At 45.1% G+C, this 22,285-nt stretch overlaps 1 protein-coding gene and 1 long non-coding RNA gene across 2 annotated transcripts; one reads left to right on the plus strand and one right to left on the minus strand.

Annotated features, from left to right (window-relative positions):
* The first annotated feature begins 3,311 nt into the window (after positions 1-3,311).
* On the plus strand, positions 3,312-14,677 carry SNRPA1 (small nuclear ribonucleoprotein polypeptide A'). Its single transcript, XM_043922163.1, has 9 exons — positions 3,312-3,468; positions 4,938-5,085; positions 6,262-6,340; positions 9,639-9,685; positions 9,969-10,071; positions 10,636-10,715; positions 11,118-11,193; positions 11,800-11,893; positions 14,426-14,677. Exons 1-9 carry the CDS (start codon positions 3,387-3,389, stop codon positions 14,482-14,484), a joined length of 768 nt encoding a protein of 255 aa, XP_043778098.1. The 5' UTR covers positions 3,312-3,386; the 3' UTR covers positions 14,485-14,677.
* Positions 14,678-17,170: 2,493 nt separating this feature from the next.
* On the minus strand, positions 17,171-21,624 carry LOC122706928. Its single transcript, XR_006344507.1, has 3 exons — positions 21,529-21,624; positions 20,651-20,751; positions 17,171-17,581 (listed from the first exon to the last, which is right to left on the minus strand). It is a non-coding gene; the product is annotated as an uncharacterized LOC122706928 (long non-coding RNA).
* Positions 21,625-22,285: the final 661 nt, after the last annotated feature.

Below are 22,285 nucleotides of genomic sequence, written 5' to 3' on the forward strand. Positions count from 1 at the left end.
TACATCATACTCTGCACATACTCCTCATGGCTCTCATCTCCTTCAGTTCCTCAGTTCTTTGAATTTTGTGACCTTGAACATTTTCAAGATGCCCAGCCCTCAGCCTAAGTCCTGAAGTGTGTGCTTGTCTGAAGTTTCCTCACATTTCCATTCAGGTCAAGTATCTTTGACATGAATCTGTAAGAAGCAATGCTGTGTTCTTCTTATCGCATCCTAGTAGATGATACAGGACTTTGGTTTATTTCATTATGGGTGACGTTACCTTTAATCACGTGAAGAGGATTCCCCCCTCCCTGGGCTCTGAAGCAGAAAATGTTTTCCTGTCCCAGACCTACATGACCATAATAAAACTGCCCCCACCCCCTGCCCAAAGGAGGACAAAAGACGCTGTCAATGGATAGGGCTTCCTGAGGTAAGAACTCCTTCTGCTGATGTCTCTTCTTGAATTGGACCTTTTGGAAGCTCGTTTCATTTCATTTCATGCAAAGATGGGCACGATAAAGGACAGAAGTGGTATGGACCTAACAGAAGCAGAAGATATTAAGAAGAGGTGGCAAGAATACACAGAAAAACTATACAAAAAAGATCTTCATGACCCAGATAATCACGATGGTGTGATCACTCACCTAGAGCCAGACATCCTGGAATGTGAAGTCAAATGGGCCTTAGGAAGCATCATTATGAACAAAGCTAGTAGAGGTAATGGAATTCCAGTTAAGTTATTTCAAATCCTAAAAGATGATGCCGTGAAAGTGTTGCATTCAATATGCCAGCAAATTTGGAAAACTCAGCAGTGGCCACAGGACTGGAAGAGGTCAGTTTTCATTCCAATCCCCAAGAAAGGCAATTCCAAAGAATATTCAGACTACCGCACAATTGCACTCATCTCACACGCTAGCAAAGTAACGCTCAAAATTCTCCAAGCTAGGCTTCAGCAATACGTGAACCGTGAACTTCCAAATGTTCAGCTGGTTTTAGAAAAGGCAGAGGAACCAGAGATCAAGTTGCCAACATCGGTTGTATTATCGAAAAAGCAAGAGAGTTCCAGAAAAATATCTACTTCTGTTTTATTGACCATGCCAAAGCCTTTGACTGTGTGGATCACAACAAACTGCGGAAAATTCTTAAAGAGATGGGAATACCAGACCACCTGACCTGCCTCCTGAGATATCTGTATGCAGGTCAAGAAGCAACAGTTAGAACTGGACATGAAACAACAGACTGATTCCAAATTGGGAAAGGAGTACGTCAAGGCTGTATATTGTCACCCTGCTTATTTAACTTATATGCAGAGTACATCATGAGAAATGCTGGACTGGATGAAGCACAAGCTGGAATCAAGATTGCTGGGAGAAATCAATAACCTCAGATATGCAGATGACACCACCCTTATGGCAGAAAGTGAAGAACTAAAGAGCCTCTTGATGAAAGTGAAAGAGGAGAGTGAAAAAGTTGGCTTAAAGCTCAACATTCAGAAAACTAAGATCATAGCATCCGGTCCCATCACTTCATGGCAAATAGATGGGGAAACAGTGGAAACAGTGACAGATTTTACTTTTGGGGGCTCCAAAATCACTGCAGATGGTGACTGCAGCCAAGAAATTAAAAGACGCCTGCTCCTTGGAAGGAAAGTTATGACCAACCTAGACAGCATATTAAAAAGCAGAGACATTACTTTGGCAACAAAGGTCCAACTAGTCAAAGCTATGGTTTTTCCAGTAGTCATGTATGGATGTGAGAGGTGGACTATAAAGAAAGCTGAGTGCCAAAGAATTGATGCTTTTGAACTGTGGTATTGGAGAAGACTCTTGAGAGTCCCTTGGACAGCAAGGAGATCCAACTAGTCCATCCTAAAGGAAATCAGTCCTGAAAATTCACTGGAAGGACTGATGTTGAAGCTGAAACTCCAATACTTTAGCCACCTGATGTGAAGAACTGACTCATTGGAAAAGACCCTGATGCTGGGAAAGATTGAAGGCAGGAGGGGAAGGGGACGACAGAGGATGAGATGGTTGGATGCATCACCGACTCAATGTTTATGAGTTTGAGTAAACTCCAGGAGTTGGTGATGTACAGGGAGGCCTGAGGTGCTGCAGTCCATGGACACAACTCTCTCTGCAGAGAGTCGGACACGACTGAGCGATTGAACTGAACTGAAATCAAAGCATTAGTGCAATATCACCACAGGTCCACCAGAACTGCTAAAATTATAAAGACTGACAGTGCCAATGAAGCTGATATTGGAAGTGATGGAAACCATTACACACCACGAGAGTGTGGAAATGATTTCAGCTTCTTGGCAGTAATGGCCAGGCATCATTTATTGATGATGCCACACCCCGTGTCCCGTTAGCTCCTCTCCTGGGGAATACAGGCGCAGCTGCATCAAATCCATACACAGGAAGATTCACAGCAGCGTTACGGAGCACAGCCAGAACTGGAGCAACCGGAGCAACCAGAGGGTAAGGTGAGAAGCAATATGGATATGTTATGGTATGAGAGGTACAATGGAATTCCATACAGTAGCAAGTAAACAAAGCACTGCTGCCTGCAACCTGGATGGATTGCTGGCAGGACACAGAGCCGAAGAAATCAGGCCCAGAAGCGGACAGCACCAGTCTCTATGAAAAGCAAGCAAAACGAATCTGTGGTGTGGGATTCGCGGCTGCCTTTGGGGGCGGGTTGGGAAGGCGGGCGTGGGAGGTGGTTTCCGAATAGTGTTTCTTCAGGTGTGCTCTCGCTGCTGCAGACCTCTGATCTGCGCACTTTCCTGCGTGTCAGGCTTCAGCAAGAACATCTTAACACTCCGGCGGAGGTGGTGATTTAGTCACTCAGTAGTGTCCGACTCTGCGACCCTATGGACTGTAGACTGCCAGGTTCCTCTGTCCGTGGGATTCTCCAGGCAGGAATACTGGACTGGTTGCCATTTCCTTCTCCAAACTGGCCAGCGAGCACAAGCCTAACCGCAAACTGGACCGTGAGAGGTGACCCAGCCCCGGTCTGTACAAGGGGCCAAAATCCGGGACCCATCACTGGATCCCACGAGGACAGTCACAGCCTCCCTTTCACCTCACGGTGCACTGATGCGCGAGGAAGTTACCCTCGGGGGTTTTCATACTTTGTTAGCTTGCGGACACAATTCTCCGGATGCGCGAGAGGAACGGAGACACAACCAGAGCTGCAGCAAAGCGCGCGAGACTTCGGAGCCCGAGCCCGGGAGGCGGAGCCCGAGCCCGAGGGCGTGGCTCCTCGATTGATACAGCCTGGATGCCCCGGTGCGCGCGCACGCGGACGGCGATTGGTGCTGCCTGGCGGCGCGCGCGGGGCACGCCGGGACGTCGGTGCGGTGGGACTAGCGGGAGGAGCGGCGGGCGGGAGGCTGCAGGATGGTGAAGCTGACGGCGGAGCTGATCGAGCAGGCGGCGCAGTACACCAACGCGGTGCGGGACCGAGAGCTGGACCTGCGGGGTGAGTCGGGTGGGGGCAGGCGGTCCGGCCTCCCCGCCCGACTGGTGGCCTGGCCCAGCCCAGCCGCGTGCGCTAGGACCGCCGGAGCGTGGCCGTCAGCCTGCGTCCTGCGCCCTGTGCCGGACTGGATCCCGCTGTAGGCGGCTGAAGGCCCTCCCTGGGCCCTTCCGGGGCGCGCTCAGCCCGGGTCCTCCTTGCACACTGGGGCCATCTCGATGCTCCGGTCGCACAGCGGGCGTCTGCCGGGCCGCCGGGCGGTCTGAACCGCTGCGCGGTAGGGGATAAACGCACGGGTGCTTGCGGCCCTGGTGCGGAGCTAACATGACGTCGTGAGGGAGTGGACGGGGTGCGGAGTGAGGGAGCGCTGTACGGGCCGGAAGCTATCGTTTCCCCGGCGTTTCCTCGCGTTGGCTTCTGCTGTCTCTTACCCTCTATCGAGCGTTTCTGGGAGCGGACTGTGGGCGCGAAGCCGGCGCTGCCGCCTACCGGCGGAAGCGGTGCGGAAGCCCCCGAACCGTGCGAGTCCTTAAGGGGCGGCTTCTCTGCGGGTACGGCCATCGGTCTTGGCCTGAGATCCGCTCCCGGGGGGAGACGCCGGCTGCGGGCTCTGCCTTCTGCTGGCTTTCTTGTCCGCTGAAAGCTCAGGACTTTGGTTTTTGTTGAAATCGAGTTTCTCAGAGAAAGGTTGAACTCGGGAGTAAACAGGCAGCCTTCATTGTCTGCCTTCTCTCCGAGTCCGAAGTGTGCCCAGCGTTGAGGATTCTCGTTTGAGTGCAGCGCTTCCTTTGTTGTAGCCCTTACAGCTCCTTGGCTCCATTAACTTCTTCTTCGAGTAGCTGGCACAGTCTTTATTCCCATCTTGGACGCATCGAGGTGTTTGAGTGAGCTGTCCGCAGGGTGACTTACCGTTGTATATCAACCACTGACTTTCAGCTCTGGGTTTGAGCTGGGGGAGGTGAAGTAAGGGGGAAGTGTCTTAATACTAAGAAGATATCCCAGTGAGTTCTAGGAATCTGGCCTGTGGGGTGCAGGCGAGGTCGATTACTGTTGTCCACCCCGTCTGGACAGTGCTTGGACGCTGACAGCCGCTCACGGTGTGAAGCCCTGTTAGGTCGCTTCTCTAGCTCGGAGGCCTTGCTTTAGAGCAGTGTAAGGCACTAGTAAGTAGTCTTGAAATGGTTAGCCGCTGGTTCCTACTGATAAGTATTGTTATCCTTATGGCCCTCATCACCATCACCTTGCTCACAGCCGCTGCTGGACCGTAAGCTTCCGGCAGCTGGGATTTGAGACTGTTCTTCCTTGTGTTGTGTGCCAGTACCGTGGCAGGGTCTGGTGGTTGCATAGGTGCCACATAAACACTTTGGGAAGGAACGTTAAGCTATGAGTCAAGTTACCATTAAATGCTACTAATGTTTTAAGGCGCCTTTTATTTATATTAATACTTGTCTGGGTTTTTCTCCTTTTTACAGGGTATAAAATTCCTGTCATTGAAAATCTCGGTGCCACCTTAGACCAATTTGATGCCATTGATTTTTCTGACAATGAAATCAGGAAACTGGATGGTTTTCCTTTGTTGAGAAGACTGAAAACATTATTAGTGAACAACAATAGAATATGGTAAGCATGTGCTAGTGGAAAGTAGCTTTCCCCCCTAGAGCAGATGCTGCAGAGTTCCCTGAAGAAACTGCAGTGTATATGCCAGTTAAACTAGATTTCTATTCTTTTACCTGCCTGTTTCTTAAATGGTAAGTGAGCATTTTCCCCATAGATTCAGAGTTTAATTTGTCATTGGTCAAGTCTTACTTGCATCTATTCAGAAACCTGATATATTTATATATTCATAGTAAGTTTCTAATTTAATTTAAATTAAAAATCTGGTGCTTTGTACACATTTTAGCTCATTTCTAAAATAATTATAATTATCAGAGGGGTCATATTAAGGAGATACATAAAATTCAGCAATTATAGTTTTAACTGAATATCTCATTTTATCTCAAATCCTCTGGTATTTGTTTTTCTTTAACTGCAGCTGATATGTAGAATATTGTTTATAGAATTAAGATTTTATTTTTTTACCCACTTTCATCATCTCTGCGGGCTTTCCAGATGGCTCAGTGGTGAAGAATCTGCCTGCAGTGCAGGAGACACGGGTTCAACCCCTGAGTTGGGATGATCCCCTGGAGGAGGAAATGGCAACCCACTCCAGTATTCTTGCTGGGAAATCACATGGACAGAGGAGGCTGGCAGGCTATAGTCCTTAAGGTCCCAAAGAGTCAGACATGACTGAGCACACGCGCGCGCACACACATCATCTCTGTAAATTTTGTTGGAAAAAGTTATTGAAGGTGTGTTGATAGGGTCTTTAAGAAGTTCTGGGTGGTAAGCTGCTTTTTTTAAATAGGCACATTTCTCCTAAACTGTTGACTGTGGTTTGGTTATTGTGTATCCTGTGCTTCTGAGCTGTGACCATAGAAGCATGTGTATTTCTGTGCTTCCTGCTCACAGGTCCTGAGATGAGTGAGGTTGTTTGTGTCCACAATACTTTCTCCTTGTCTTGGGGCTAGTATGGTGGCGGGAAGAGGCCGCAGCAGCATTCAGGAGGCGTGGGTTCTCAAATCATCCTGCTTGTGTGACCTCAGACACGCCTCCTCTGTGTTTTCCTTCTGTCAGATAGTGTTGGAAGGAGGATCTCTGAGGTTCTTCCCATTTAGAAGTCCTCTGGGCAAGTGCTTAGGTCAAGGTTTTAGCTTACTGCATTTTCACTTTTATTAAGATTTTGTCTTTTCCTTTTAGCCGTATAGGTGAGGGGCTTGATCAGGCTCTGCCCTGTCTGACAGAACTCATTCTCACCAATAACAGTCTTGTGGAACTGGTAAGTCAATGGGGAAAGTGTATTTACAGGGGGGAATTAAAGGCACTGCCTGCCTTTAATAGAAAACTTGGAGAGTCCAGAAGATTATCTCATCACCTTTTTTCTTTTTCTTCATTATTAGGATATGGGCTTTTTTTGGTTGTGTGTTGCACATATCTTCCACTCTCGCTCACTCACCTTTGGACTCTGCTGGGGGCTTGATGGAGCAGTTCCTAATTCCAGCATAATCTGTGTCACGGGTCTGTTGTCGTTGGTGCTTTGAGTTCTGTTCAGCTTCTAAAGAGACTTACCCATCTTTTTGCTAGAATTTCTGTGTCCAGTATGCTAGCCACCAGCCACAAGTGATTACTTTAAATTAAGATATACTAGAAGTATAAAAAACACTACAGATTCCAGAGACTTAGTGCAAAAGAAAAATATTATACACTATCAATAATTTTTTATATTGACATTAAAATTGTAATATTTTGGAAAATAAGTAAAACAATATATTATTAAAACTAGTTTCTTCTGTTTTAATGTCAGTACTAGAAAATTACATATGTGACATACATTAAATTTTGTTGGGGAGTTTTATTCAAGAAATTATTGTTTTACTCCACATTTAGATCAACAATCATTTGAGACTGGTGTTCTTTTAAGATAAGGGGCAAGTTTCATTTTCTCTATTTAGATATGACTATTTTGATCTGCTTCTGCTTTTTAAATTTCTACTCTGTATGTATAATTTTTAACAGTGTTGAGCTTAGGCTATATATTGTTTTTGTAACCTAAATTTTTCACTGAAATACTGGATGTTGACATTCTTATGGCGTGACTTGATTTTAGGTTGCTGTGCCCTTGACCCCTCCGTTCCTTGCTCCCTGACTGTTCCTTTCCCGAGGGACGAGGTCCCTGAGTGTCCTTCAGATTTCCAAAGGAGTGCTTGGCTCCAAAAGTCAGAAAGCCCCCAATCTGAGGGCGTGTCCTTTCTAAACTCCATGGGGTATTTAACCCCAAATGTGCGTCCATGCGGAATGTGTGGAATATTGGGGCAGTAGATTCTGTGTGCTATAGTTGTGCTTAAAGCTGTCTGCAAAGATGAAGGCTGTCCTCTCAGTACTGAAAGAGGCATATTAAAATTGTGTGATAGTGGATTTCCCTGGAGTTCTGTTGGTTTTACTTGTATATATTTTCAGGTTACTTCATTTGATATATCCAGATTTTTATGTATCTTACTGATGAAATGAACCTTTTATCATTTATATTTTATTATAAAATAACAATAATTTTACCTTGGCGTCTGTTTTATCCACTGCAGTATAACAAAACAAACTTTCAGTTAGTATTTGCGTGATCATTGTTTTCCATCCAAAATTTGATTTTTTTCCTCTGCACTTATATTTTAAATGTGTCTGAGAACAGAATTTGATAGGATCCTTTTTTAAAATCCAGTCTAAAGCCTGTCTTTTAAATGGAATAGTCTGTTTATGTTTAATGTAATACCAGTATATTTGAGTTTATCTTCTCTCTTATCTAGAATTTTTTCACTTGCCCCATCCATCTGCAAATTTTTTTCCTCTCCTTTATTGCTCTCTCTCTTTTTGGTATTCTACTTCTTCTGATAGTTTAGAAATTAACTGATTGTTAAACAGACTCTTTATTTTCTTAGCATATTGGGAATTAGCATCCAAGTGTAAAGTTAACCTTAACCTTTACCTCCTGAACAAAACAGCACCATATGCGTCTCACCACCCCTGCATCGAGACATCACTGTGTCGTGCACAGTCTTTGTGTGGGTCTGTGTGCATGAAGTTACCATTCTTTCGTTTTTTGCAGCTTTATTGAGATATGATGGACAAATGAAGATTATAAATATTTAAGGTGTATAATATGAAATTTGATATCTGTACTCTGACACCCACCCCTTCATGTAACCATCTATGTGTGTGTGCAGTGAGAACACTTGAGTTCTATTTTTTTTTATCATTCTGGGTACACCTTATGTTATTTTTAATGGTAGTCACCACGTTTTACATTAAATCTCCAGCATTTATTTATAACTGAAAGTTTATCCTCTTTAATCAGCAGCTTCACCCCCCTTTTCCTCCACCTCCCAGCCTCTGGTAACCACCATTCGACTCTCTGTTGCTATGAGTTCCGTTTTTTGAGATTTCACATAAAAGTGAGGTCCTGTAACATTTGTCTGTCTTTGCTCCATTTCACATTGTTCTGTAGATCTCCTCTAGTGGTGCTGCGCTAGCTGTTCTTTTCAGATTGTTCTGTAGATCTCCTTTAGTGATGGTACTGTAGTTGCGAGCATCAGCGCTCCCTCCAGTGTCGTCATGAAGAGTGGCAGCTCTCTGAGCTTGTGGCTCTGTTCCCCTCCCGTGTTACTTGTGCTTTTCCTCATCGTCCCTTTTGGCGCTGCCCCACTCAGTTTAGATCTGCTCTGGTAGTTTCTCATTCGGTTGGGGCTGTTTCAGGAGGCCCTCCAGGCCTCGTCACACACCTGTTGTGCTTGTGCTTGGAACATGCCCGTCTTTGGCTGCTGTTCTTAGGCTGGGTGCCTGTTGCCACCCGCTTCTTCCTGTGTGGTGTCGTCACTGTGCAAGTCTTATAGCTCTCACAATAGTTGGTCCTTACTGGTCCCAAGTTCAGGTTCTTGCCAGAATACATTTTCATCTGGTTTGGCTGTAGCTGTTGACCATATCTTTTTGGTTTTCCTATCCTTGTTGCACTGTATTTTATAGGACAGTTTGGGAAGATTGAAAAACTAACTTGTGTTCTTCCTATATATATATATATTTTTTTTCTCCCCCCACTTACAACTATAGTCCTTGTCTTTGGAAAATGTATTTGAAGAGAGTTAGGGGAACCTAGAATAAAGGTGACAAAGATGACATGCCCACATTGCTCCCAGGCAGCGGCAGGAAGAACCACCTCACGCCAGGTTCCCTGTATAAATAACTTTCCCTGGAGATACATCACTTTTCACATTGCCTTTTTTTTTCTATCATTACTCGGTAGCTCTTTTGAAGTTGCTACAGGAAATGATATATATTTTTTCTTTTCATCTCTTCTGCTGTTGAGACAGAAGTTCTTGTGTCTGGGATATTAAGTTCAAATTTATGAAGCAGTTATTCAGTAGAAATATACCAAGCGTCTGTTATGTGCTAGGGCTGTGCTGGGTGCTGGGGCAGGAAAGAAATTAATGTATGAAAGACAAGGTGTGTCCTTACTGCAGAGGTGTCAGCATGTCGTGGGATCATGGTGGGCTGTGGTGTTTGTGTTCTTACCTGTGGCTGTTATTTCACAGGGTGATCTGGACCCTCTGGCATCTCTCAAGTCACTGACTTATCTGAGGTATGGAAACTATTTGTGGTAGTGACAATAAAGTCTTTTAAAATAACACCATTGCTGGCCTTGATGGTAAAGTTATAGTAAAAAGTATGTTTAAAAAAACAAATATTGAAAATGTTTTCTTTGGGCTCTATTAAAATTTCCCTAGCATTAAGTTCTTATGACATTGAAATGTGAAGAATAGTGAACTTTTCCTTACTTCCTGGACATTAGACTTTATTAAAATAGACCTCTTGAATGCTATGCTAGGAACAAGACTGGCATCAAACTGTTCCTTTTCTTGTAGTATCCTAAGGAACCCTGTAACCAATAAGAAGCATTACAGACTCTATGTGATTTATAAAGTTCCACAAGTCAGAGTACTGGATTTCCAGAAAGTGAAACTAAAAGTAAGTGTTTCTCCGTTGTAAGTTGTTATTGGTTGGTGCTTTTCCTTTATACTTTTGTTACTGACTTTTATTATTAGTTTGTAATAGGAATGCGGGGAGCGGGGACAGGGAGTGTTAAGTTGATTTATTTTCCATAGCAGTGTTTATGGTGGGACTTAGAGTTAAGGTGTGTGTGTGGGGCTGGTCATTCCAGAGGTGGCCTGGCTTCAGAGCCACCATGGGCTTTGTCACAGTAGACAGCCTGCCTAGATACATGCTCTTGGGGAGCTTCATGTTGTTCACTTAGCACTAGCTGTAATTGTCAGGATGATTTTCCCTTTGTTAGGGATTTTTTTTACCTTATTTCCCAGAGAGCCCCTCCTGGAAACTCGGAGAGGGGGCTCTGCTCTCTCTAGGAACCTTCACAGCAGGGGACTGCTGTATCTCTTATTTTGAAATGGGCTCTGTGGTATTTTACCAGCCCAGAGTATTCCATGAGAGTTTTCTTCCATGTTTTCTGAGGAATGCATCTAAATGCACGTGGTATTCCTATTTCCATTAACTCTGTGTGTGGTGTCGCTGTAGGAGCGTCAGGAAGCAGAGAAAATGTTCAAGGGCAAACGGGGTGCACAACTTGCAAAGGATATTGCCAGGAGAAGCAAAACGTAAGATCCGGATATCCAACTTCACTCCACTTCACCTTCAGAAACATTATCTGTCTGGCATTTTGCCTCTTGCGAAATGAAATGAAACACCTATGACTAATACAGTCCTAAAATTTGCACAGTGATGATCCGTGGCCCACCGTGGCCCCTATATCACGTGAGATTTCTACCAGATGAGAGCGGATGCTCCAGTATTCAGTCTGCCATGATAGTACTGCACCCTCTTCCTCTGTGGCAAGATGAACTGGGTGGTGTTTCTGAAGGAGAGAGTTTCTTGTATCAGTTTGTTAACAAAGATAAGATACTACACTGGTTGAATTACTTTCAAAGCTTTTGAAAGTAAAAGAGAAGCAATTTCTGTCAGTGTGGATTTGACGTTTTGTTCTTCCCTCCCCGCCCAAGTTTCAATCCAGGTGCTGGTTTGCCGACTGACAAAAAGAAAGGTGGGCCGTCCCCAGGGGACGTGGAAGCCATCAAGGTGAGCACGAATCAGGATTCTCAGACTGGAGTGAGCTGTTCAATCATGTAGTGACTCAAATAATGAGTTAGAAACACAGGTTTCTCCCAGTTGTTAGAATCCAGCTATATTTCTGTGTAAGGAAAAACTAGCTTAAAGATATTATTTAACCAGATTTTGACTTGAATTAATTATATGAGCCAGTCAAAGTGGAGGCAACTCTGGTCTTCTCATTTTCTCAGGATGCATTTATCTGAACAGTTAGTTACTTTTGCTTGCTGTCTTGATTTTTACTTTGAAGGACTTGCTGCCTGAAAGATCCTGCTTGATGAAAAATCCTAATTTGGTAATACTGCCTCCTAAATCATCCAGTGGCATAATTCCAATTAACCAGAATTTTAGGGCACATGCACTGCTTATTTGTTCTCCTGTAAGAGGGTCTGCAGCTTTTTACCAATTTGGGAACTTCATAATTTGGTTTTGTTGATTTCACTGTGCCAGCAAAATTCTTCCTGCGAGAGAGACTATTTAATATTCCAGTTCAGAAAGATGGCATGAGTTTCTGTGAGTGTTTTCTGTTAACTGGATGAAAATAACTGTCCATCTCTCTTGTTTCCTGGTGTCCAGAACGCTATAGCAAATGCGTCAACGTTGGCTGAAGTGGAGCGGCTGAAGGGCTTGCTGCAGTCTGGTCAGATACCTGGCAGAGAACGCAGAGCAGGTCAGGAACCACTTTCTATCTTCCTTTCCAGATTAATGGTACACTCCTAGTGATCGCAAATTGCTTTAGATGCTACGATCCAAGGATGCTCGAATAGTGCCTCCTTACCATTATAATCTACACAAAATGCCTTTAAATGCTCTTTGAAAAGAAATCATTTGATTAAAGAAGCTTATGTCCTAGGACTCTGGGGTTTTTGTGAAAGTTGAGACAAGTGTTAGTTCACAGCCATGGAGTGAAAGTGAACAGTGGAGGTGACCATGATGCCTTTGACCCCTGTCCATGTGGGCCCACTTAGCAGTGGGGAGCATGGGCTCTGGAGCCAGACAGACTGAGGCTCAGAGCGTAGCTTCACCAGCTTTGTCCTTGGATGAATTTCTTAACCCCACTTGATCTTAAATCTGTTTGCTTATCTTTAACCAAATAGTAGTAGTGGTGACCTAAGAAGGTTGTTGGGAGGACTTAAGTAAGGGGCTTCCTAGGCCCTGAGCACCAGGTGTGAGCTGTTCTGATTGTGAACACCAGCTCTGTGTTGGGCAGCATGATGGACACTGACCGGGGTGTAAAGTGAAAACTGCTATAGACGGTGCATGTTACAAATTTGACATGAATGTAACTGGGGGCTCTGTCTAGACCAGTGACCCAGGGCAAGTTCCCTTGAGGAAATAATGTTTGAACTGAAGCTAGAAGTGAGTAAGACATTCATTAGAGCAGCAGTTTTCACTGTGTGGTCCTTGGGCCCATGGGGCTCCATGAGGAAAACTTACAAACACCGAGGCATTATTTGCTTTTAAGTGTAACCATTTGTGCCTGATGGTGCCAGAGCAATGGCAGGTAGAGTTGCTGGTACCTCAGCCCAGGTACATGGGTTCACAGGGCCAATGATACTAGGTGTCATTCTGAGCTGCCGTGCACCCAGTGAGGTCCTTTGTGAAGCAGTGAGGATCGTTGGTGTTCCTGGATATCACCCTGGGGACACATCATTTGATGTGAAGAAATGGGCCAACATTTGCAATCTAACCTTTAAGAAAATACCACTTTGGGGAATTCCTGGTGATCCAGTGATTAAGACTCAGCTTTCATTGCCCAGGTTTGATCCCTGGTCAGGCAACCAAGATCCTACAAGCTAAGTGGGGAGACCAAAAGAACAAAAGTGAAAAACTACCACTTTTGTCAAGTTTTGGCACAGTATCAAAAAAATAGCCACAGCTGCCTGCACAGGCTGTTAAAATACTCCTCCCTTTTCTCACTGCACGTCTTTGTGGGCCCGGCTTTCTTCACACCCTTTAGTCAGAACAACATATTTTAGCGAGTAGAGTGATGAAGGCAGAACAAGGGCCCGTCTACCACTGGGCAGACATTGCAGAGATGGGCAAAAGTAGAAAACTACACCAACTTTCTCACTATATATTTTTATTTTAGAAAATATTGATACTGTATTTTATAAAAATACAAACATTAATGGTACTAGGTTTATTGGTTTAAGGAATTACTGTTTTTTTTTTTTTTAATGCTTTCAGTTTCCAATATAGTATTGATAAAAAGTAATCTACTTGAAGAAAAATTCTTTGGGTGCTAAAACTAAAGTATTTGAGAACCTGTGACCTAGACAGAGCAGAATGGCATTCTCAGGGGAAGGAGCACTCTGGTGAGAGAGCCTTGCACCCTGGGCCTGAAGGAGGACTGTGAGCCAAGGTCCAGGGCCTGCGGGGGGGGCGGGTGAAAGAGGCTGGCAGGGAGAGCTCTGAGTCCAGCCACAGAGGGCCCTGTAGGCCACGAAATGAGGAACCTGTGATCCTGAGAACAGCACAGGCTGCCAAGACCTCCACGGGGCTGGTGACAGGCAGGGAGGAGGCTGTGTCACGTGGCTCACTTTGGCTGCAGTGTGGCAGAATTCCTCAGTTACTGTGCCTCCCCTTGAGCATGTTAGGTGGACCTGGGACTCACGTGGGGCTTTTCAGTGTCGTCTGAACACATGTGGGGCACCTTGAGGAGAGGAAGGTGGGAATTGTTCATGGTTCTCTAGGTTTCAGTGGGCCCAGGCATCTGAACAGCAGTTCCCGGTGACATTCTCACTTTCTTTAGTTTTGTGTCTAGAAATGTAACGTTTGGGTCTAACTGGAAACATAATTTAGACAGAATCACTGGCTGACTATCCGCAGCAGGTAGTAGGTATCCTCTCCCATCTTTCTTTGGAATGCTCCCAGTTTCTTTGCCCATCGTTGTGGCAAGAACAAAACGTAAAGTATAAGCTTTTTATCTTGATAAAACATGAGTTGACCAGAGTGGGTTAGAACAGCAGGCATAGAGTTGACTTTCATGAAGCAGCTTTGTGACCCATTCCCTAGAAGCTGACCATCCTTCCAGGGCCTGCCAAAGATAGGTGGTCCCTGGACCTAAGTTCCTCTAGGCTGAGGCCGCTATCAGGCGTCTGCACCTGGTCTAGGGTCTGGCAGGTAACATCACCATCGTGGGTGGACACCCACACATGCTCTAATCTAGGTGTGACTTCTGGCTTTGTGTGTTTTCTAGGTCCCACTGATGATGGTGAAGAGGAGATGGAAGAAGACACCGTTGCAAATGGGTCCTGAGCAGGGTGGCCTCAGCACCTCAGGACGTGTAACAGTCTACCTTGGACAGGTCCTGCCTTGTTTGTGTCAGCAAAGTAGAGTTCATCAGCATTGTTGAAATGCTCAAAACTGCTGCTGGTAATTTTGTAATACAGATTTTGAAATCTAAAACCCAGTTTTCTACCAATAGTACAAATAAAGGACACTCTCTGTACTGCAGGTTGTGCGTCATTGGGGTGTGTGCAGTGAGGTGTGGATATGGGGAGCTGGAAATGCAGCAGGGCGGCTCTGTGGGCAGGCTTGCCAGTCCTCATGAAATGTTTAGGTTTTTAAATTCATAATAAAACTATTATCTCTGTGCTGCTACTGGTTGTTAGAATTTGCAATATCGGCTGCTTTTTTTTCTTCATGAAGGATCACAAACGTCATTAAAGGCAGCCAGGCCCCAGGGCTTTGCAAGAGTCAGTGTCCTTTGAAGTTTTTGTTTAACACTCTGCACCAGCATGTGATGATAAATTGCTGATTTAGACAGTTAGAGGGAATGTGACATCTGCCTGTCAGTCGGTAGGATTCGAGAGATTGGGACCACCCTGGACCAGGGCTTCCCCAGCTCAGTGCACTGTGAGCCTCGGAGGTCTTGCCAGAGTGCAGCGTCTATTGTGGGCTCTGAGGCTCTGTGCCTCTCATGGGCTCCCAGGAGCTGTCCCCCAGAGGGGACACTCAGAATCTCCAGCCTTGCTGCCCACCCTGGCCTCACCCACCTTACACCTTCAGCTTCTCCAGGGACCAGTCCCTGTGGTCCGTTTGCTGACTTGTTACAGAAAGCACTTCCCTTGCTTTTTGCAGGTAGAGTGTGATATGGGGTCTGACCTCCTGTTCTGTGAGCAAATCGTATTCCTGGATGACTGCCGTGTCAGGAACCAAGATGTGTGCTCAGCTCCTGGCTGCACCAAGAGGGCTGCCCTGCAGGGGCCAGGCTGCTGGGGTCTGAGTGACACTTGCATCTTCTGATGGAAAGAAGAATTCAGGCCTGCCAAGCAGTTTGTGTGCAACTTGCTTTCAAAGGGAGTTTCAAGGGATGAAGTTCAAAACCCCAAGTGGTATCCCTTTAGCTCCTGATAGTGAGGTTAGAGCGTGTTTAGTTTTCACTCAGCTTGGAAGGATTTCAGTACTGTGCTTGCTAGGGCTGTGTCCATCATCAGTTTGGGCACATTTCCCTGAGGGACCTCCTACACCCCCACCGGCCTGCCTCCGCCCCCGCCCCCTGGCCCCATGCTTTGTCTTTGAAAGCTCCCACCAGGAAGGGTTGACAATCTTGTGACTTGACCAAAGCACTGGACTGCAGAAATGTCACAGCCATTCCAGCCTGCTCCTGCCAACTGACTGCTACCCACTCAACCAGGAACCAAGAGGGGGCTGAGAAAAGGAGAGAGGAAGAAAAGTGTCCTGTGAGAGCCCTGCTCCATTCCAGGGACCACCCCAACATACTAGCCTGGCCTCGCTCCCCTCTCCTGTCTGTACTCGCCACAGAAATACCATTTTATAGAGGACATGATGCTGTATGGAGAAAATCCTAAAGGCACTCACAGAAAACTACTGAAGCTTGTTAATTAATTTGGCAAAGTTGCTGGATACAAAATTAATACACAGAAATCTGTTGCATTTTGAGACATAAACCACCAATGGAATATCAGAGAAATTAAGGAAACATTTGCATTTACCATTGCATCAAATAGAATAAAATGCTTTGGAATAAACCTACCTAAGAGGAGACAAAAGGCCCATATTCCAAAAACTAAGATGCTGATGAAAGAAACTGACACCCATACAAATAGATGGAAAGATTGGAGCTGGAGGAATCAGGCTCCCTGACTTCAGACCATGCTACAGAGCTACAGTATTTAAAACACTATGGTACTGGGACAGAAGTAGACGTATTGATAGATGGAACAGCATTAAAGTCCAGAAATAAGCCCATTTATGGTCCATGGGGCTGCAAAGAGACATGACTGAGAACACACACAGTCAATCTACAACAAAGGAGACAAGGGTACAATGGAGAAAAGTCTCTTCAATAAGTGGTGCTGGGAAAAGTGAATAGCTTCATGTAAAAGAATGAAATTAGAACGTTCTTAAACACCATATACAAAAAAACTCAAAGTGGATTAAAGACCTAAATGTAAGGCTGGGTACTATAAAACTCCTAGAGGAGAACAGGCAGAAAAAACACTGACATAAATCGCAGAGATATCTTTTTGGATCTGTCTCCTAGAGTAATGGAAATAAAAATAAATAGGACCTAATTAAATGCTTTTGCAAAGGAAACCATAAATACAATGAAAAGACAATCTACATAGTGGGAGAAAATATTTCCAAATGATGCAACCAACAAAGGATTAATTTCCAAAATAAATTGCTCATACAGCTTAATATCAAACAAATCAAAGAAACCCAGTCAAAATCAAATTTCTATGGCTGCTTTTCTTTGAAGGAGAATGATATTCTTTCACACTTCTAGAATCCTGATTAAAAGATAAATCCATCAGGTAAATAGAAACTATTTTTAAAATAGAGGGATAGAAATTTCATCTGTAAACACACACTGTGGAAAAAGAGTACTTTTTTTTTTCTTTCAAAGATCAGAGTTTTGTAAATTTTATGGATAGTAAAAATTGTTCCAGGGACTTCCCCTGTGGTCCATCAGCTAAAAATATGCCTTCCAACGTAGAGAACATGGGTTCCATCCCTGGCCTGGGAATTAAGATCCTTCATGTCATGGGGCAACAGAGCCCATACTCTAGAATCTGACTGCCACAAGTAGAGAGGCCCACACGCCACAATGAAAGATTCTGCATGCCGCAACTAAGACCCAACACGGCCAAATGAATAAATATTTTAATAAATTCTTCCATCAAACTTTCTACAATCAGCATTTCCAGCATTGTGCTGTTTTAAATTCTTAATTTCCCATGGTCAGTGACCAACAGCAGAGATCAGGAGGTCAACTCTAAACCACCCATGGACATGAAAGCCTTAACTACTGATGTTCAAGCCAGACGTCCTCAGCAGAACCATATCTCCAGAATCATGAGCGAGTTTCTTCAGTAATCACGGAGTCCTGGGGAAGTCAAAGGATACTCTCCACTGAGAATCAAACTTTGTCAATCCCTCTCTTGGGTTCATCACTTTGAATATTTGACCCAAAACCCAGATGTCTACTGCACCATGTTCAATTCTACAAGCTTTGTAACTGGCAGCTTTGCAGTGGAAGAGCAGCAAGTGCAACAGTGATATCCTCTGACACCCCTGGAGTCAGAAGTTTTAAAGGCAAAAGAAAGTGATACTTTTCCTGAGCAAAAAGAACAGAGGCATTTAAATTTAGCTTACAGTCTGTCCTATCCCTTAACTGTCACATATGCTCCACCCCATAAACCTGAGTTCAGGGTGAGTTGTTCAGAAATTGTATTATGATGCATAAAGCATTTTTTATTCTTTAAAAATGTTACTAGTTTGTTAAAAAGTGATGGAGTGAGCATCTGCATGTGTGTTTAGTCACTCAGTCGTGTCTGACTCTTTGGCCCACCAGGCTCCTCTGTCCGTGGGATTCTCTAGGCAAGAATACAGGAGAGGGTTGCCACTTCCTATTTCATGGGATCTCCCCCACCCAGGGATTGAACCTGTGTCTCTTGCCTTGGCAGGTGGATTCTTTACCACTAGTGACACCTCAGAAGACCAGAGTGAGCATAATACTTCATAAATTTCATGATTTTTTCCCCCAGAATACTGAGATAGACAGCCTTGAAGTCCAATTTCTTCATAAGAGTTTTTATCCAAGAATAGCATTAACTTCACTATAAAGCATATAATCCCCACAAAAGAAATGTTAAAAATTGCTTGCTATCTAAGAGAAAGCAAGACAAACTGAGCAGTTAGCTATCAGTGTAATAAATTCTTTACATGAATCTTACTGCAGCAGTGTCTATGATAAATAGTGAAGCAGTGTCTATGATAAATAGTGAAGAAATAGTGAAATTTCTATCAAAGGAAGAATAGTTAGACAAATCATAGTATAACAAATAACTGGGAATTAAGAATGAAATGAGAGATTATTTTATTAATAATCATTGAAAAAAGCAAAGCTTTCACAGGGAAATAAAGGAATAAAAAGGATAATTCAGCCTTTTTGTTTCTGGTTCGGCATGTGAAGAGTTAGTTTGGAAGCTGCCATTCTAACAAGTGAAAAACTAAACTGAAAATCAGTAATTTTAATAATGGCTCTGTTAGAGCCATCAGAAAAGTGAGGTAGGTTAGAAGGCCAACTCCAGGCCTGGGGTCTCAGAGACAGACAGGTGGGCTCTGATGCACTGGAGCAGAAATGCACATGGACACCAAGGAGGAAACCTGAATCACAATCAACAGATGCTGGAAGCTCAGTGCAGCTGGTCTGAGACTTAAAATCTTTGGGGAGGCCCAGTATGATGAGGGTTCCCCCCAGCTTTCTGAGTCTTACCTTCAGAATTCTACTTGGTTCTTGCACTGAAAAAGGAGACAGTGTGCTCCACTTCTAGCAGGGGAGAAAGAAACTGTCCTGAAGTAGACCCAACAGCATTTTATTCTTCATAATTGAGGCCTGCCCTCAAGAGACCCTAAACAACTGGGATTTAACACAACACAGCTAAGCTGTATTAACTAGACAGTATATTAGAAAGCAAAGACATCAGTTTTCTGACAAAGGTTCATCTAGTCAAAGCTATGGTTTTTCCAGTAGTCATGTACAGATGTGGGAGTTGGACCATAAAGAAGGCTGAACACTGAAGATTTGATGCTTTCAAACTGTGGTGCTGCAGACGACTCTTGAGAGTCCCTTGGATCAAACGAGATCAAATGAGTTGATCCTAAAGGAATTAAACCCTGAATATTCATTGGAAGGACTGATGCTGAAGCTCCAATACTTTGGCCACTGGATGTGAAGACCCCACTCATTGGAAAAGAGCCTGATGCTGGGAAAGATTGAAGGTGGGAGGAAAAGGGGGGAACAGAGGATGAGAGGATTGGATGGCATCACCAACTCAATGGACGAGTTTGAGCAAGCTCCAGGAGATGGTGAAGGACAGGGCCTGGTGTGCTTCAGTCTATGAGTTTGCAAAGAGCTGGACATGACTTAGTGACTGAACAACAACTGACCCGAAGAAAGAAAAATACCAAAATGCAGTGCTTTCTATAGAAACCATGGGAATTTACAAATGTTAAGAAAAGCAGCAGTCAGAGAACTAGCCTTCACCCAGACCAAAGAACCCGTGCTGTATATACCTGCTACATAATACATGCTGCATAGTACATACTACATGCTTAATGTATAGTACATACTACATGCTAGATAATACACACTACATACCACATGATATATGTATATATGCTCACATGGCTCTGCTCCATGTCATTTTCCCTCTCGCCTTGGGCTGACAGACCAGTCTATATACTTATCATCTTTGCCAGAGAAAAAGAAAAAGAAGAGGTGAGCTACACTCTGGTTCTTAAGTGTGTGCTCTCATTTCTCTCCCTGTTCATCAGCCCCTTTGCAATGACAGACAAGGGACAGGGCTGTATAATCCCCCAAAAGAGGGACACCACAGCAAAGGGCACCGAATGTGGATGGATCATAATCTGGCTCCACTCCAGGCTTAAGGTTTTGACGTTTATCTCATGAGCAGTGGAAACCACTGAGTACATTTTCAATTTTTAATAAGTCACCCTGGCTGTAGTGAGGAGAACAGGAGAGTGGATGTGGGGAGAAACACTAGGAGGCCACTTCAGTTTTCTGAGGACAAAGGATAGACTTTAAATCAGGGTTCTGGCAGTGGAACTGGAGAGAAACCAACATACTTAAAGAGGGGAGGACCTAGTGCTGCACAAAGAGAAGCAGCGGTGAGTGACTATGTGGCCCCAAAAGGTGGAAGACTTCCCTGGTGGCTCAGATGGTAAAGCATCTATGTACAATGTGGGAGACCTGGGTTCAATCCTGGGTCGGGAAGGTCTCCTGAAGAAGGAAATGGCAACCCACTCCAGTATTCTTGCCTGGAAAATCCCATGGACAGAGGAGCCTAGTAGGCTACAGTCCATGGGGTCGTAAAGAGTCAGACACAACTGAGCGACTTCACTCATTCACTCACTCACTCACATGTCTTACCAGCTGCTGCTCCTGTCTTTTGGAAGGACAGCTAATCCAGTTTCTGTTCTTAGGTTCTCTATTTTCCAATGTCTTCCTTATTTGGAAAAAAAAATGATGAGCTAAATAAAAGGAAATAGATGGATTAATGAAGTGAACTGACAAAAAGTGACAGACTGACCAGGGTAGTTAATTCAAGTCCCCAAATGCTCAGAGTGAAGAGAAACTAGACTCCTCCAGAAGAAAATGTTCTCCCCCCTGAGCCTGCTTCACAAAGGTTCCTCCACCAACACACCAAGAGTCTCTATTTCAAGAAGCCATGACCAATTTAATCTGTGACAGAGAAAGGGAGGAAGGGGGTGGGGGGGGTGGGGGAGGAAGGGGAGGTGGATGGGGGACAGGCTGCATGGGACTTCCAACTCACCCTCTCCTCCCCTCCTGTGTCCTCCCTCTACTTCCTTTCAGAGCCCCAAAGTTGACCTTCAGTGGGAGGGCTTGGGAATCACAAATGCCCCAGAAGAGATTTTTCTGGAGCAGCAACAGGCAACCCCATGGGGACCTAGAGCCAGGCTCCTCACAGGCACGGGAAGTCCTGATCCTCCTCTGCCCTGGTGCCCCTACCAGCTGAGAGGGAGAGGGATTTAGGTACACAGCTGTGTGATCTTGGACTCAGACCAGCCCTTTCCTGGAGTATTGTCACTGTCCATAGAGCTCACAGGCTGACTCACAGCTGGAGAAACGGGTTTTAGGACCCAACCACAGTATGTCAGAGTTGAGGGGGTTCCAGGAGCCTCATTTCCTCTAGCGCCTCATTTTGCAGATAAGAAAGGAGAGGCCCGAGATGGGGAACACTTCCTCAAGACGACACAGTGAGTGGCAGAGTGGGACGTGAAGCTCACCTCCAGAGGCTTCCTCAGACAAAAACTGGATCCCTTTGGGAGGCCCCTGGGTGGCACCCAGTACTCAGAACTAACGGTCCTGCACACCTATTCCAGCGTGTAGCAGGGGCTCAGTGGAAGTTTGTTGACTGAATGAATCCGTGTAAAAGGACACAAAGAGCAAGTCTGGGGGCTGGGCGGCGACCCCCACCGTGTCTTCAAACAGGCGGTCTTGCTCCTTTGTGGTGTGAGTGGGTGAAATGGAGCTTGGGAAGGGAGGAGATGAATCAGGAATTCTTTTGTAAACAGAAGGGCTAGGTATGGGAAAAGGATGCCAGCAGGTACATCCGAGGAAACAGAGAACACAGGAACTGGATTCTGACCCCCGCTCATGGAATCACACAATGCCCCACCCAGACTCGGGGCGAACAGTTGGCAAGTTTCCTAGAGAGGATGGTCACGTGACCTCCACCTGGCCAATGAGCATGTTCCATCCACCCTGGCCACCATGATTGGCTCAAGACTGAGAGAGTGGCCAATCAGAACTCAGAACTGGGCTTCCTGCTCGACTTCCGGGGAAGAGAAGCTCTATATGCGTTGGGAGCAGTTCCGCGATGAGGTCAGCTTGCGCGGGTGGAAGCAGACGTGACGTCAGCTTACGGCTCTTGGTTGCTATCTCGCTGCAGTAAAGGCAGAGCCACTTGTGTGAGGAGGACGCCAGCAAGCAGAGCTAAGAGTTTAGGAGAGATGGTTCCGGCTGACGTCCTGAAATTACCGA

This window comes from Cervus elaphus, chromosome 13 (assembly GCF_910594005.1).
Source record: "Cervus elaphus chromosome 13, mCerEla1.1, whole genome shotgun sequence".
In the NCBI taxonomy this organism is placed as follows: domain Eukaryota; kingdom Metazoa; phylum Chordata; class Mammalia; order Artiodactyla; family Cervidae; genus Cervus; species Cervus elaphus.

Excerpts from the sequence above, each read along its gene's own strand:
- SNRPA1 (XM_043922163.1), top strand. The coding sequence starts at position 3,387 with ATGGTGAAGCTGACGGCGGAGCTGATCGAGCAGGCGGCGCAGTACACC. Across the intron at positions 5,086-6,261 it reads GTGAACAACAATAGAATATG|CCGTATAGGTGAGGGGCTTG; the intron begins GTAAGCATGTGC and ends TTTTCCTTTTAG. Across the intron at positions 11,894-14,425 it reads TGGCAGAGAACGCAGAGCAG|GTCCCACTGATGATGGTGAA; the intron begins GTCAGGAACCAC and ends TGTGTTTTCTAG.